The 14,755-nt window shown below is 35.1% G+C and overlaps 1 protein-coding gene across 1 annotated transcript in view; it reads left to right on the top strand.

The window, feature by feature from the left end:
* LOC113495953 (transmembrane protein 151B-like) overlaps nt 1–12,576 on the top strand; it is a 47,983-nt gene extending 35,407 nt beyond the window's left edge. Inside the window, exons 3-8 of the mRNA XM_026874958.1 lie at nt 698–901; nt 4,596–4,680; nt 7,213–7,378; nt 7,454–7,577; nt 7,662–7,782; nt 8,030–12,576. Of these exons, the coding sequence (XP_026730759.1) occupies nt 698–901; nt 4,596–4,680; nt 7,213–7,378; nt 7,454–7,577; nt 7,662–7,782; nt 8,030–8,962 (1,633 nt within the window). The 3' untranslated portion in view covers nt 8,963–12,576. The remainder of the gene's footprint in view (nt 1–697; nt 902–4,595; nt 4,681–7,212; nt 7,379–7,453; nt 7,578–7,661; nt 7,783–8,029) is intronic.
* The last annotated feature ends 2,179 nt before the right edge of the window (nt 12,577–14,755 follow it).

The raw sequence follows: 14,755 nt of genomic DNA, 5'->3' as shown, positions 1-14,755 counted from the left end.
TTAAAAGAATAGGGCAGGTATAAATCATAACATTCTACCCACGGGGACGAAGTCGCGGGCAACAGCTAGTTTGAAATAATTGTTTTTCATCTTTTTTAAGTAGAGACTAAAGAGGCTCTATATCAAATACTCAAACGTTACAAAAAGTCTAGCTGAAGGCTACTTTTAATTTCAAACCTTGTTAGCCAGTTTTGCTAATTTCGGCGGAACTATTAAATCTGCCCAGATCCTCTTGTTCGAAATTAACCACAACGCCGCAGTGCTGCGTCAGACCTCTCCGTTATAATATAGGCTAGCAGCGGAACGATAGACTTTGTCGGCCTGATCCAATTTTAGCAGTAGTACTATGATAACTTATTTTCATGTTCTCGTAGTGAATTCAGAACTTTTACTATTAGAGAACCTTTAGTTTTAAGAGTTAAGTAATTCGCGATGTTTTTATCGATTTAGACTGCTAGCAATCTGTTTCTATTCATATTCTCATATATAATTTCGTTACACGTTAAATTGACCTATTATTTTACTAAACTGTTCTTGTTTCGGTTAAGAATCAGATATATGTTCGTGAATTAAGATGGTATAAAATAAAAACTTTTGTTATATTAACAAACCCCTTCAATGAAATTAGTAAAACAACACCTTAAAAAGAGGATTATTCTGCAAAGACTAACCACTAAATCAGTTTCGTTTCCGTCAGGCATCCAATAAAGCGGACGGTTCGGGAATCACCCTGCGACGTGGGTTACGCCTACATCCCGATCGCGTTCGTGCTGCTGCTGTACCTGGTGTACCTGGTGGAGTGCTACCACAGCACCGCGAGGATCCAGCTGGCGAGGAGGGTGGACGTGGCCGCGGTCAGCGCCAGGGTGCATGCCATGAGAAATGCCACGCCAAGAGTTTGGTAAGGCAATGTTTGCATTTTTTATCGAATTTATTTTTTATAATATGATTTATTTAGTAAAAGGGGATTGCAATTTTTTTTTTATTCGTGTTTGACGTTCGAAAATTTATATTTTTCTTCGTTTTTGTCCTTTTGATTGAAAATTCCACTGATTAGATTTTTACAAAGCGAAAAAAAGAAATACATTCATTTTGGCGAAGACTGTAAGCATACTATTGAAACGCATCTAAATTTTTTGACACACTTAATGAAATCTGAGATTAAATTAAAATGTTTTAAACATCATGTTGCAATCGTTCATATCAAACTTCTGCCGAATAACTCTCAAAGTGTCTAATATAAAATGCAATTCTTTTTCTATTTTATTTTCTCCGCTGTATGGAGACAGGTGACATTTTATTTTGAACGTGAAATGCACCTTCGCCGAAAATTTTCGACGTTTCTCGCAAACGTCGGATGCCGCATGCTGGCAATTCAATATTCATAAATTGCGTTAAGTTCTACCGGATGACATTTCATTCATACTTATACATTCTTTGCTGAAACATATTTTAGCTTTTTAGACGTTTTTGCATTTCATATTTCTTTAATGTAAAATAACAATAAATGTAGGTGTTTAGGTAAGTTCATAGTTTTAAACCGAGGTACATTGACGAGAACTGAATATGAAAACAAAACCTATTTTATTCTAACAATGTATGTAAATTTAAATAGAAATATGCACACAGTATAATTTGATTTACAAACACACTGTGTAGAATTTATGTACGTTAATTTCAATAGTGTAAAGAAATTACAGAATTATTAACAATGTTATTCATAGCAAATTTCTATGCTATTGAATACGTTTCATTACTAAGTGATAATTGTATCGCGTTGTGTTCTAAATCAATTTGTTTCTGTTATTAGTTTATTCTCAAAGGTAATAATAAACAAATTCAATTCATTTATGTCAGTCCTGTTCATAACATATTAAATGAATTGCTGTCTATTTGTCTTTATCCAATTAATATTAAAATACGAAGCATGGCTGTCTCTCTGTATATAAAAGTTATCAAGCTCCAAAGCTCAGTAAAAGATACAAACTGCTTAGTAAACCTACATATTACGAGTTGCTTGTAAGTGGTTCACGGTTTTGTGTGAAAAAAAGTTAAAAAAACATTAAAAACATAAACTTGTTATTCAGCCGTAATGAGCCTGCAACAACTACCAATGTATTTTAAAGTAAGACTATACCCAAAGCTGTTGTGGTAACGAGAAAGTTGATTTGTCATGTGGGTTCGGTGGACTTTTACTTCAAGTAGGTACGAGTATTCAGCCGAGACTAAAACCAAACATTTTCTCAAGCGAAACTCAAGATAAACGCGTAATTGTTGGTCTGATAACGCGCTCATACAAAAGCTTCTACAGTAATTCTAACGAACAATAGCAATAGCACTGAACAAACGCAAACCCGTCTAGAACCGAATTCAACAAAACAACGCTCCATTTTTTTTGCTGGCAACCATCCAAACGATTACCTTTTTTAGGGTTCCTTACCCAAAAGGAAACAACGGAACCCTGCTACTGAGGCTCCGGCAGTCTGTCCGTCTGCCCAACTGTCAGTCACCAGGCAGTATCTCAGAAACCGTGACAGTTAGTCAGTTGAAATGTTCACAGATAATGTAGTTTTGTTTCGGTTGTAACAAATAGTACCTACTAAAAATTAAGATTGAGGTTATTCATATATTTTACCGTCATAACTTTGATAGGAGATAGGTCATGAATTTTGGTAACGAATTTGTTTTTTCTTTGTCATAATATATTTGTAAAAATCTCTCACTTTCGTGAGTCTAGCTCGCACTTGACCAATTTTTAGGTTCGTCCCACATTACATTTTACAACGCGTATAGTATGCATTCACAAACTTTTATCTCACATTGCTTCAATTTATCGTGAAGACGTGATAACCTTAAATTGATTGTCATTAGCAGATACAGAGTGTATGTGACATTAAATTTGCAAAAGAATGGAGTATGAACTTAGTGATCAATTCAGAGTTTACATATTTTGAATTATGAATGATATACATATTGTACTAATCATACAATATGTATAGATCAAAAGCTTTTACTGATTATTATTTGCTTGGGGACATGAAAAGAACTACCTATTACATTTTTAATAAAAACAAAATGCCCTTAAAATTGTAAGCAGATTTTTTTGAGATTTTTTTAAATGTCTAAAAGACTACTTTGTCTATAGTGAAACATGACGCGACTAAATATACCTAAATCAATGAATACTTACCAAAATCCAATTCCCAATGAACTCGTTTCCAAAGTATATAAAGCCCGTGTTAAGTCATAAAACGTGGCATTAACCTTTACGACACATCACAGTTTTACTAGTGTCAGCAACTGTTGCAAACAATCGTTACCCGCCTAATCAAATGTTACAGGTTCAAATATACAGCCTGCGCGGAAATACCCCTGTACCTATAAATAACAATTCTTATATACACCACCCAAATACAATGCGAATGTATTATTAGAAAATGTTTTCTGTACTTTGTAGATGTATTATTTTGCTGCGTCAAAGGTAACACAACTATCAAGATATTAAATGTCCTTACATGAACGACTTGGATGATTTTCACATTAAAGCAGCCGCCTTGATAGTTGTTTTAATCGTAAATATTTTTGATAGAATGCAAAATTTCAGTTGTGCACGAAGAATAAACTTTTTTCTTTAGTGCACTTTACAAAATCGGTACAATTATAGCTTAAATTGTTACAAAAAAGCAAAATATCCCTCAAATTAATAAGAACGTCGAATGCCACGAAGAATGAATATTAATGAAACCGAAAGCACAGCACCTGAAGTGATCTTATATTCACGTGATATGCTTGGTTCTGGTACGAAGGATATAATATATTAATACATTTACGTAGCCTTGGCATTCCACGCATACATTTCGAATATTATCTTGAGTTTGTGGGAACCCACTATTGCCAATGATGTCTTGTCAGATTTTGACTAAGCGTCTAAGACTGTGACTAATATGACTTATTTAGAAAGGCTTGACACTTACTGCAGGAGTGTAAAATATACTGTAAAAGCAAATAGGCTCTTAAAGCATAATTAGGATAAGTTTTTTAGTCAAAGTTGCGAAGCTTAGAATTGATATAACTACGTGATTATTAATTGCGACTAAAAATATTACAATTAAAAAATGATATGACTTTCTTCGATGTCCTATTCCAAAGCTGTTTTCAATGCAAAAAAATAAAATGGATAATATAAAATGCAGTTATCAGAGATACGTAGTTACCAGGCCACTTACAATATCTTAAAGTAGGTGTATGACATTTACACAACAATTACTTCTCTAATAATAGCGTGAAGCCACAAAGAGCTATTTATAAACAGCGACAAAGTTACTCGAAACAATAGAAGATCATGGATACTTATAACAAGAACGAATAAAGAGAACTTTACTACGAACATAGTGAAAGCGAGACGGCAAATAACATTGCATATAGCGCCATCTCGCTTCAACAGAGCCACAGTACTACGTTAATATCTCATACTAAGCGCAAAGATTACAAGATATGAAACACAATACATGTCACAATCTCCACCGTTATTGATTAAACGAACGCTTTGTGACTACGTAATGTATTCAAAATATAAGATGACATCGTTTTTGCAGGTGGAAGGCAATATGCTACCATTACGTGCGGCGTAAACGACAGGTCACGCGGTACAGGAACGGAGACGCCTATACTACTACACAGGTAAGTATTTGGTACTATTAAGTAGAGTAATTTTAGTAATTAAATAAACTGATTGACGGTTAGCCGTGGTAGAGGTCACTACGCCAACGGCAAAACACATGCGAAGCGTCGTGGGTTCCATTCCCGCATGGGACAAATATTTGTGTGATTCAAAACGTTTTAACTTTATTTTTTGAGCATGTGACTTAAATGTTGCCTAGGGAGGAAGTCGTTTTTTAAACTACAATAGATTTTTACTATCAGTGTTAATGTGTCACATTCGTTTTCCTTTGAACACTTCAAATAGCCCATTCAATCCGATATTGGAAAAATAAATACACATCGTTCATATAAATCGTCCATTAAATACAAACGGTCACAAAAGTATTCCTATAGAGATGTTTATACGTCCAATATTTTCTTTCTGTACAAAAGGTACCGAAATAAATCCAAATAGCGGCTTTTAATAAAAATCTTGTAGCGTCCAATATGTCAGCACAATCATATAGAGTGGATTGTATATATCGACTGGCCTGTTGGTCTAGTGGTTAGTCGCTCTGACTGCTATAACAGAGTTCGTGAGTTCGATTCCCAGGACAAATGTGGGTGTGATGAGCATGATCATTTGTTTCGTGTCTGGGTGTAATTTATGTACATATTTAAAAATATATAAGTATGTTTATCAGGTATCTAGTTCTCATAATACAAGCCCTGCTTATTTTGAGACTAGGTGGCATTGTGGGGAAGTTCTCGAGTATTGTATTGTTGAGTATTATTATTTTGTATATCTTGTTTGGAAACCAACATATATCGAAGTACATGGTACTACTAAACGACGTAGAGCAGCGTCTTTCTTCTACAACTGCAATAAAATTTAATACTTTTATGTTTGTCAATAGGGCCACTAAGCTAAATTTAATAAATAAAGCGCTGTAAAAAAGCCTACGTATACGTTGCCTTTTACCATCAAAAACTCATCGAGCGCTTTCATCGCTGAACTAGGTTAGACACACATAAATTGTTTGGTTCCGCATGACCTTTGAGCGTCACGGATCGAAAGCGACGACCTGCATATTGATGTCACATGCATGTATAGCTTTTGTTCCTGAAATAAAACAAACATGGCCGCCATTTGGCAGCCAGGATGCGGTTAAAAATTACACGTGATGGTAAAATACTACTGTACTACTTCCTACTATCCTACTAATAGTATAAATGCAAAAGATTGTATGTATGGATGTTTGATCGCCTTTCATTAGAAAACCACTAAACAGCTTTAGGCAAAACTTAGTACACAGATAGTTTATAACTAGGATTACCACATACTGCACATAGGATAGTTTTATCCTGCATTTAGGTTCCATTGGGATCATTTTCGATTTTTAGCGGGTGAGTCCATGGACAGCAGCTAGTTCATTAACAAAAGCAAGTATTTTTTCACTTAAAGTCAGAAAATCGAATTTCAAAACAACTAAATTATATCATTGGAAATGATACACCAAAGTCATCTAATTGGTTATGTAGGTGTACAACATAATTATCTGTCTATAAGGGTGTCTTAAAATAGACAAGCGTAGGTACTCATTTATTTCAGTCACATGGAAATACATCACCTTTCACATTCTCCATTATAATTACAAATGTCGTGTGTTAACTTGCGTTCTAAAAATAAATTAAATTTAAGTTAATTAAAAAAACACGGTCTCATATATTAAGCTGCAGTCAGAAACAGATGTCGGTGAAGACATTCGGATTTACAAAGTTCCAGTATTTTTCAGAAACACTTAGTAATAGATGTTTCAGCTCAAACAGTTGTCAAGTCTATTTTTTCACCTAGTTGAACAAAGCAATGAAGACATTGTGAGGAATTTATAACGCTTGCGTGAAGCCACGTCATAAATTTGCGAGTAGTTTAAAACTCAATACCAAATAATAATATGTACCTCAACCACTTTAAGAAAAAGCATACAACCTCTTTATTCACCATACAATGAGAAAAGAAAATACCTATTTAATCTGACAATTTTAAACGATATGTTGTTTGTTGTTGTTATACGCAGTATACACAAACATCAGCTAATATCGTTTCCAAATTCATTATCAAAGCAGGCAGCTTGAACATTTAATCCGTTCTAGTTGGAGCGAGCTCGCCTTTATTGGAATTAATCACTTCATCCTACTGCTACAAACTTTGTTGCTTTGACTCCGTACAGTTATTTCGCAAAATACAGGGTATTTCCCAGTCTATCATCATTTAGATGGATAATTCAAATCCAACACGTAGTGATTAAGAGTAAATTAATTCTAGATAGGTCTTTGCCTAGTTTCATAGAACAGTTAATACCTACAGGTGATTTTATGTCTCCTTTAGAAATGAAATAGGTTGTCCTTATTTTGTTAAAAAGTTGGTATGGTTAAGATTATTCTTTACTTATGACTTAAGCCAAGTTTTATTTTTAACCTTTTTCATACATCCACGAATGGTGTAGCTCCCAGAAGTTAAAAGATATAGCGGTAAAAGTGGAGTTTGAGATTAATATATTGTGTTCGTAGGTGTACTACGAGAGAGTAAACACTCATAGCGCGAGTACATCCTTTGCACACGCTTGCTGCGGGCAGCGGGACGCGTCAAGAAACTTGGTGCTGGACTCCAAGACACCCATCACCAAAGTACGCTTCAGCAAGGGATTTGCTTTCGCCAATATAGAAGCAGCTAGTGGTAAGTGAAGCTGACGCTTTAAGATTATCTAGTCTTGATACTCAATACCGATATTAAGGGACTATTTTATTCTAGAATTCGAGGACCAAAGATCAAGATTTTTCGCGGAACACGAAAGGTTTGATGACTTCATGGAAATGCGTGAAGGTCTCGATCTCATTGGCGTTACCTCCTTCAAGGAATACATGGTGGCCTATAGGTAAATATCAGAAGGTTCACGCTTACGTATATTTTTTAAGAACCAGCCAGAAGTTTGTGAGGATTTAAGTCACCTTCATTACAGGGATGCGGATCGATGTCCGTGGTACTCATCTCAGTTGCTCTTCTGGACACTTTCCTGCCTCCTTCTCTCATGGCCTCTCAGAATACTAATAGAATGTAATACAGCATATGTACATTATACGGTGAGTGTTACTTAGTTATATTTCTCCAAGATATATTATGTACACATCGTTCAATATCTTAGATGTATCGGATATTTTTATTTTTCTGTATTCGGTTTCCATTCGGGGAACATGTTTGCTTTGATCTCATTATTTGATACAATTTGATTGACACACGACACGCGAATAGGAGTGCTTAAATAAACTCACCTTGACTCTTTGATATATATTCCTAATGTTTATTTGATTACTTGTATTTTTGTTCTAGATTACGAAAATATTTGGCACAAACTACGAGTTAGACCCCAGTAGGCAGTTAGATATTGACACGCATTTATCAGATACGTTACCACCGGTGACGGCTAACAACTATGGATGGGCCCTAGCAGATGAGCAGAGTGCTGTATTATGCTCAGCTCCCCGTCCACCACGCACGTTACCTCTTTCACACGCTTCTACAGTCGACAGCCTTGAACTGTTTGCTGCTATACGTGGAAACTGTGCCTTAGTTCCCTCCTACTCTGAAGCAATGCGCATCGACGCAGCATTAAGAGAGGAACCAGCAGAGGCGAGTACTACAGCAACTAGTAATAGTAACGAGGCAGCTGGTGTAGTCATCGATGTAGAGCCCGAAGCCAGGGCCTCTCCTCTTCGAGCTGTCAAAGCAGCGTCTTTCGACGAACCTCCACGAAGACCAAGAGTGACAATTGCAAGCACACATTCCACACATAATATATCGGCCAGTGCCAGGGTTAATGACGCAAAGCAACAAAACAGGCGTTCCTGGGCAGGGGTACTAACAACTGCCCGGAGCGCGCGACAGATTTTGGAAGAATTTACTTCGTCGAGTTCTCCTACTAATTATGAACAGATGCCTGAACCACAAGTTAGTGAAAATGGAGAAACAACACTATATTTCTCCCGAGACTTATCTCCCACCTGTTCCAGAGACCCGTTTGGAGGCAGAGCTCAAACGACCCCTACAGACGAGCCGCCTTCATACGAAGAGGCTCTTAAGATGCCTGCTCTTAGGAAATTAACGAGGTCTATTACGGGAACTAATTTGGCCGGCTCCAGAAGAGCATTCTTGCGAGATGTGCTTACGAATAGGAGGTCGTGCTTGGAAGGCGTCGGAGTGTTAGCAGGAACTAAGGTAGTTAGGTTACCGTATAGCGAATCCGGTGACGAGACGCCTCTATAGCGCTTTTGTAAAGCCCGTGCAATTACTGACTTTATATGGTGCAATAAAATGTTATAAGGTATTTGAATGGGAGACTGCTGTATTGTGTGAAATAGATAAAGCAGTTACGACTGCGAGTAATAGTGATAGTGTTTGTACTAACGTGTTTATACGCTTTGGAATTGTAGAAATGTATTGATTGAATGAGCTTGCGCAATAGTAGCTATATTAAAATGGAATTGACAATGACGGAACTTTGAGTTCGCCGACTAACAAATGAACGATGCAAACTAATTTCAAGTGGGTCTTGTTTAACTAATGGTTCGTAATAAAGAACACCATTTTGACGAAGATTTAAGTACGTAAGCTGTATACTATTTGGCTTAGACTAAGTTTCCTCGTTATTTATAAGAAGCTATTGTGATGACACCTCTTGCTATTCAAATAGGCATTCAAACACTCCTGCTTGTTTGTTCAATTTTCAAACACTTCATCAATAATTCAAAAATATACAATATTGGTCCCAAATAACGTTTTCATTGCTTAAAAACAAAAACAGGCCTCTCATGTTTGAGTATTTTTTCCTATAATCATTTATTGTCACCAAAAGTTACTATGAAATCTAAATAACTGTGTGAAATAAGTGTATTGTATAGAAAATATTTCTAAGTACATTTAGGTATAAGGCAGTGCCTTATATCAATGTTATAGTTGAATGCGAAATTAATATTATAGACCTTAAGAATATTGCAATTATTGTATGTAATGTAAAAAGTATTGTACTAGCAAAGCGCAAGCTTCGCCGCACCACTTAGATAGAGAATAATCTAAGCAATACATTTTTATATTCAAATGTAGGTGCACGATATAGTAAACATAGTAATGGGGATCTGTCACCGACTGTTAAAGTAAGACACACAAACATCACAAATATATAGAGTCCACAGAACAAGCACAAAAGAAGGAGGTATGGAGATGACAGGTCAAAGTCACGTGACTGTTGGAGATGAAATGTCATTTCCATACATTTGATTAAAGTTTACGATTGGAGATATATCACTGGTGTAAAAAGTAAGTCTTGTGAAAACGAGATACTGCGCTACTTCTAGTGTGCCATCTTGCTTTTACAATTAAAGCTTCTTTCTTTAAGAGGTGGTGATAGTCCCCCTGTTATCAAATTCGGAGAAAGATTATTTCAATTCGTCGTTGAGTGTCAGGTTGTTTGAACATGGAGTAATTCCTTTGATGTACTTTTGTTTTTAATATTCCATTTGCGAAATTGCGAAATGAAAGACTGTCAGGCGTTCGTTAAATTCTTTATACGTATTTTTTTCTTTTTTTGTGTGTTTTAAGGCTATTTGTACACGGTACAACGGAAAGCTCCTAAAGTTATGAATATAACTAATCTACATTTGACGAAAAAACACGGTACAAAACAACTCGAAGTAGACTAAAAGTTGCTACAAATAAGTCTTTAAAGTTGTTACGTGAACGAACAGCCTTACCCATCAGATTCTAATGAAGATTAACTAATTAATAAAACATCGCAATTTCCTCGTACTTCAATAAATTAATACGAACAAATTAACACGTTGTATAAATAAATCTAAATGATAGGTATTTGCCAAAGTGATATTAAACTAAGTAGCTTATTAGGTCGCGATTCAATTAATATGGCTTATCCATGGCACCAATTAAGGTACTTAATTAATGTATATTTTAATATTTATCGTCTTCTATAAAATCTGTGTATTCTTTATTATTGTGTGAATATTGGTCCTTGTTATTCATGTGCAATAAAGAGGAAAGGTCTCAAGAAATTTTGGAAATTATATTGTTGAAAGTATTAAATGCACCGTTCCCCTATTTTCATTCCACCCTATGAAATCATTGTTTTGCTTAAAAGACAACATGACATGAGCAAAAATAAGTACTCATTTCGATGGTCGTTAATCATATTAAACGCACACATTACTTCAATTACAAAATCTACACTTTCCTGTCCATGGTCGAAGCTAGCTAGTCCAAGTCTTTGAAGCTACCCTGAAAATTTCAGACTGCTAGCTTATCGGGCAGAGCCTCAAAATTGAGTTACAAAAATCCAACAGGAACGACTAACGATCAACCATACAAACAAGAAAGTGGATGAAAACGTGGGAAAATAGAGAATAGTCTAAAAAAAGAAAAAAAAACAATAGAAAATGTTTACCCGTCAAGTTTATGACCGTACCGACCGTTGCTGAATCCAGTTGTGATTTTCTCTGAAATAAATTATCTGTGAAAACTTCAACTTTCTAGCTATAACAGTTTGTAAGATACCGTTCGGTGACAGGCGGGCGGACCAACGAACAGACAGCGGAAGGTTTCGTTTGTACCTTTGGGTGCTGAACCCTAGAAATAAATTGAAACATTAATTAAATTATTTTGCCATCAACTTTTGAACATATCTTCAAAGTATGCTCTGAAAAGATACTTAAAATATAACCAAGTTTTGCGCCATCATTTTTGGTGACACTAATCTATTCCTTTTATTCTCAAAAAATCCTAAACTACATACATTACTTATGATGTAACATTATTCTTCCGCAAACGAAGCCACATTAAAAAAGACTTGTTTATTCTTCAGCCCTTAATAAAAACCTATGCTAATACCTACCTATTATATCCTTAATATATTCTCATATGTACCCGTCCAATTATTGTCGAATGGATAAAATAATTATATAGTATGTAAAGACCCTAGGGATAAAACTACGTTTGAATTGTCCCTAACATTTTATAAAGAAAAAAAAAACTTAAAAACTCAAATATTTTTTATCAATATTATTTGCAGTTTGAATGCTTGTATATATAGATGGTAAGTTACGGAACAAATTGATTAATTATATAAAGTGCCAATAAAATATGTTAGTTGTAGAGTACGGAGTTTCGTATTACTATCGGTTCGATGCAAAGTTGGGGACTAACTTTGGTGCACTGGAACATTGGAATTGGAAATTGCTTGAATTTTCAAGCGAGTATAAATTGTATAATTTCGATGACGATTTTTTTAATACTTTTTAGATTAATAATTTTGTATACCTGTTTTCTTTTTTGTGTCGCAAACATAAATCTATCAAAATGCAGTGTACGGATCTTACGCGTGTCGTCACTTCTGTGTATCAATTTTGCTAAGTCGTTACGTCACAAGCCCTCCTAATCTTTAAAACATGTAAGTTGTTACGATAAAGTGGAAACACGCATGTACTTAATATTTTTTATTTAACAATCTTTTACATTTAATTCGTCCCAGTCCCAGCCCAAACCCAGTCGTTATCCCTATCACGAAAATTATATAATTTTACTTGTCCATGTTTCTGTTTAGTATGATATAATTATTTCTACTTTATGTCAGAAGCCTCATTCAAAATTATGTAAATGCTATCCTGCAACAAGTACATCGATCAGAATTTTCTTTATTTTATGTTATAAACGTTTAAGACGTGTTGCCAAAGTTACGTCTCCAATTAAGTAAATCGATTCATATAAAAATATGGCTGTATTATAATCTAAAATGTATGTAGATATAATTAAGTAAACACTATAGATAAACAATGCTTTTATTGTTGTATAAAACAACGTTTTATTTTAGAATTACAGTTTAGTTGTAACGCTAAAAATTAAATATTTTTGATTGTAAATTAATGGGCGAACCATAAAAGTTTATTATTTTCAATAAACTGTGTTACAAAATTGTTGTTCTTTTATTCTTATTTCAGAGGAAGAGAAAGAAATACTGAGTACCTAATACAGTACATTTTACAGTATGACTACGACTACTACTAATATTTCTATATTCTGTGGTATTACTATGATAATTGATAGCCTGCTGTGCACCTTCTAAATTCAATAACTACTACAGATGGTGTAGGAGGTGATGGCAAGCCTTTATGCCAGACAAAACCACTGAACTCAGAAATCCTTTGGTTGCTGTGGGGGTCATGGGTGGCTGAAAAAGAGTATTTATTGCTTGGTACGACGAGTAGTGATAGGAATAACTTACGTAAGTCATCGCAAGCAGTTTTTAACCGACTCTCTGTGGCATCGTATCCCCCGAACGAATTGAGCTATTTCAATTTATTCGCTTTTGTATTAAAGGTGAATTATGTGCGAGCTTTCTTAGACATGATTGATTTATATTGGTCAAGCCGTTTAAAATTTGTGAGGGTGATAATTATTTCAGTAGAGAGTTTTTTTTTTAATTTGACACATATAGACAAATAACCTGAATGTGTGAGCAAAATCAGCATAGGTAGTCTAAATAAATTAATGATAACATGACAAACAAAATAGAGAGCAAATATTCCTCAATACTCAACCCTGTTGTGTATTTTTAACGGAAGGTCACACCTAATGGAATTTCGTGGAAACCTTTGAATGATGCTCGTTCATTCCCCGAATTGCAAACACGTTAATGATATTTTTTGGAATTCAATATTTCTATCTAAAACTGCGCAGAATAGTGCTTTCAATTACAAACATTGATGTACGCAGCAAGGTTTTTCAATTCCAATAAATCCTTTTTTTTCATCATAGTGGTACAGAGGTTTTAGGTTTTATTTCATATCGCTAACATACGAAACGAACAAGATTATTTTCAGAGAAATAAAGAATCCCGCAATAATTGTTTTTTTTTTTAGTTATTTAACACACATCTTACATCTATAAGGAATTTAACACAAGGATTTGTCGCGGAAGTTTTCGCAAATTTAAAGTCACATGCACAAAGACACCTGGACTCAGAACAAGCATTCATGGATCACACAAATACTATAAAACAAACAGTGGGTTTGGCGTGGTTACTCGTGCAGTCAAATATTATGACGTAACGAAATATGAATCTTCAGAAATTGTAGGATTTGGTTGAAATTACATATTCTACTGAATCAAATCCCCATTCCCCCTGTACCAACGTAATGGAAACTAACGACACTGTGATACCGTATCGAATTTTGCAACAATGTAATCAGATGCTGCTTTGAAATTGCATCCGGAAATTATAATAACTTCACCCCAACTGTGAATACGAATCATGTGTATTAGATTGTAACTGAATTCATGTTCGTATAATATTTGGTTGCCTTCAAAAGGGCCTTTCTTTTGCAATCACACGGTTGAAGTTATTCTTACGATTATAATAACATCTCATACCTCATACATTTAATAATTAGGTAGTAGGATAGCACGTAGATGACATTATTTTATAACTAACAACTTGAAGCAGAACGAATTACCATTGTGGCAGTGAGATCGCATGCTACGCTGTATGCCATTGCATCTCTCTTCAACACAAAGGAAATACTTTTTGTACAACTTTTATCTAACATACTGACAGGTCAAATGCTAGTTGGACTAGCGAAATATGCTGAGGAAAAACAAATCGTTGGATGACAAATAAATTTTTCGTTGCTAATCCTTGATCTTTATTTTCAGTAGGTATTTGTTTTTATAGCGGCAACAAAAACATATCATTTGTATAGCTCACTAGTGACTGACTTACAGACAGCAAGCAGCTCATAAGTAATAGGGTTCCATTGCTACCCTTTCGGTACGAAACCCAAAAAGAGGTTTTTAATCACCTACTTCAATACGTATTACATCTAAGTCTCTTACATTGAATCTCCTTAGTAGACTCATTAACTGGACTGCGACTTGCAACGTGAAAGGATTAGCCAATCAGCTCTGGGAGTCGTGTTGATTGCCCGGGTGCGCCGGACAAGCTTAACTTAGTACTTAGCTCTACCTTACTAGGTCACTAAGGGTATTAGACGTCTT

Source organism: Trichoplusia ni, chromosome 7, assembly GCF_003590095.1.
Source record: "Trichoplusia ni isolate ovarian cell line Hi5 chromosome 7, tn1, whole genome shotgun sequence".
Classification (NCBI taxonomy): Eukaryota; Metazoa; Arthropoda; class Insecta; order Lepidoptera; family Noctuidae; genus Trichoplusia; species Trichoplusia ni.
Note: the sequence above shows the minus strand (reverse complement) of the source record. Positions and strands in the feature narration are given on the sequence as shown.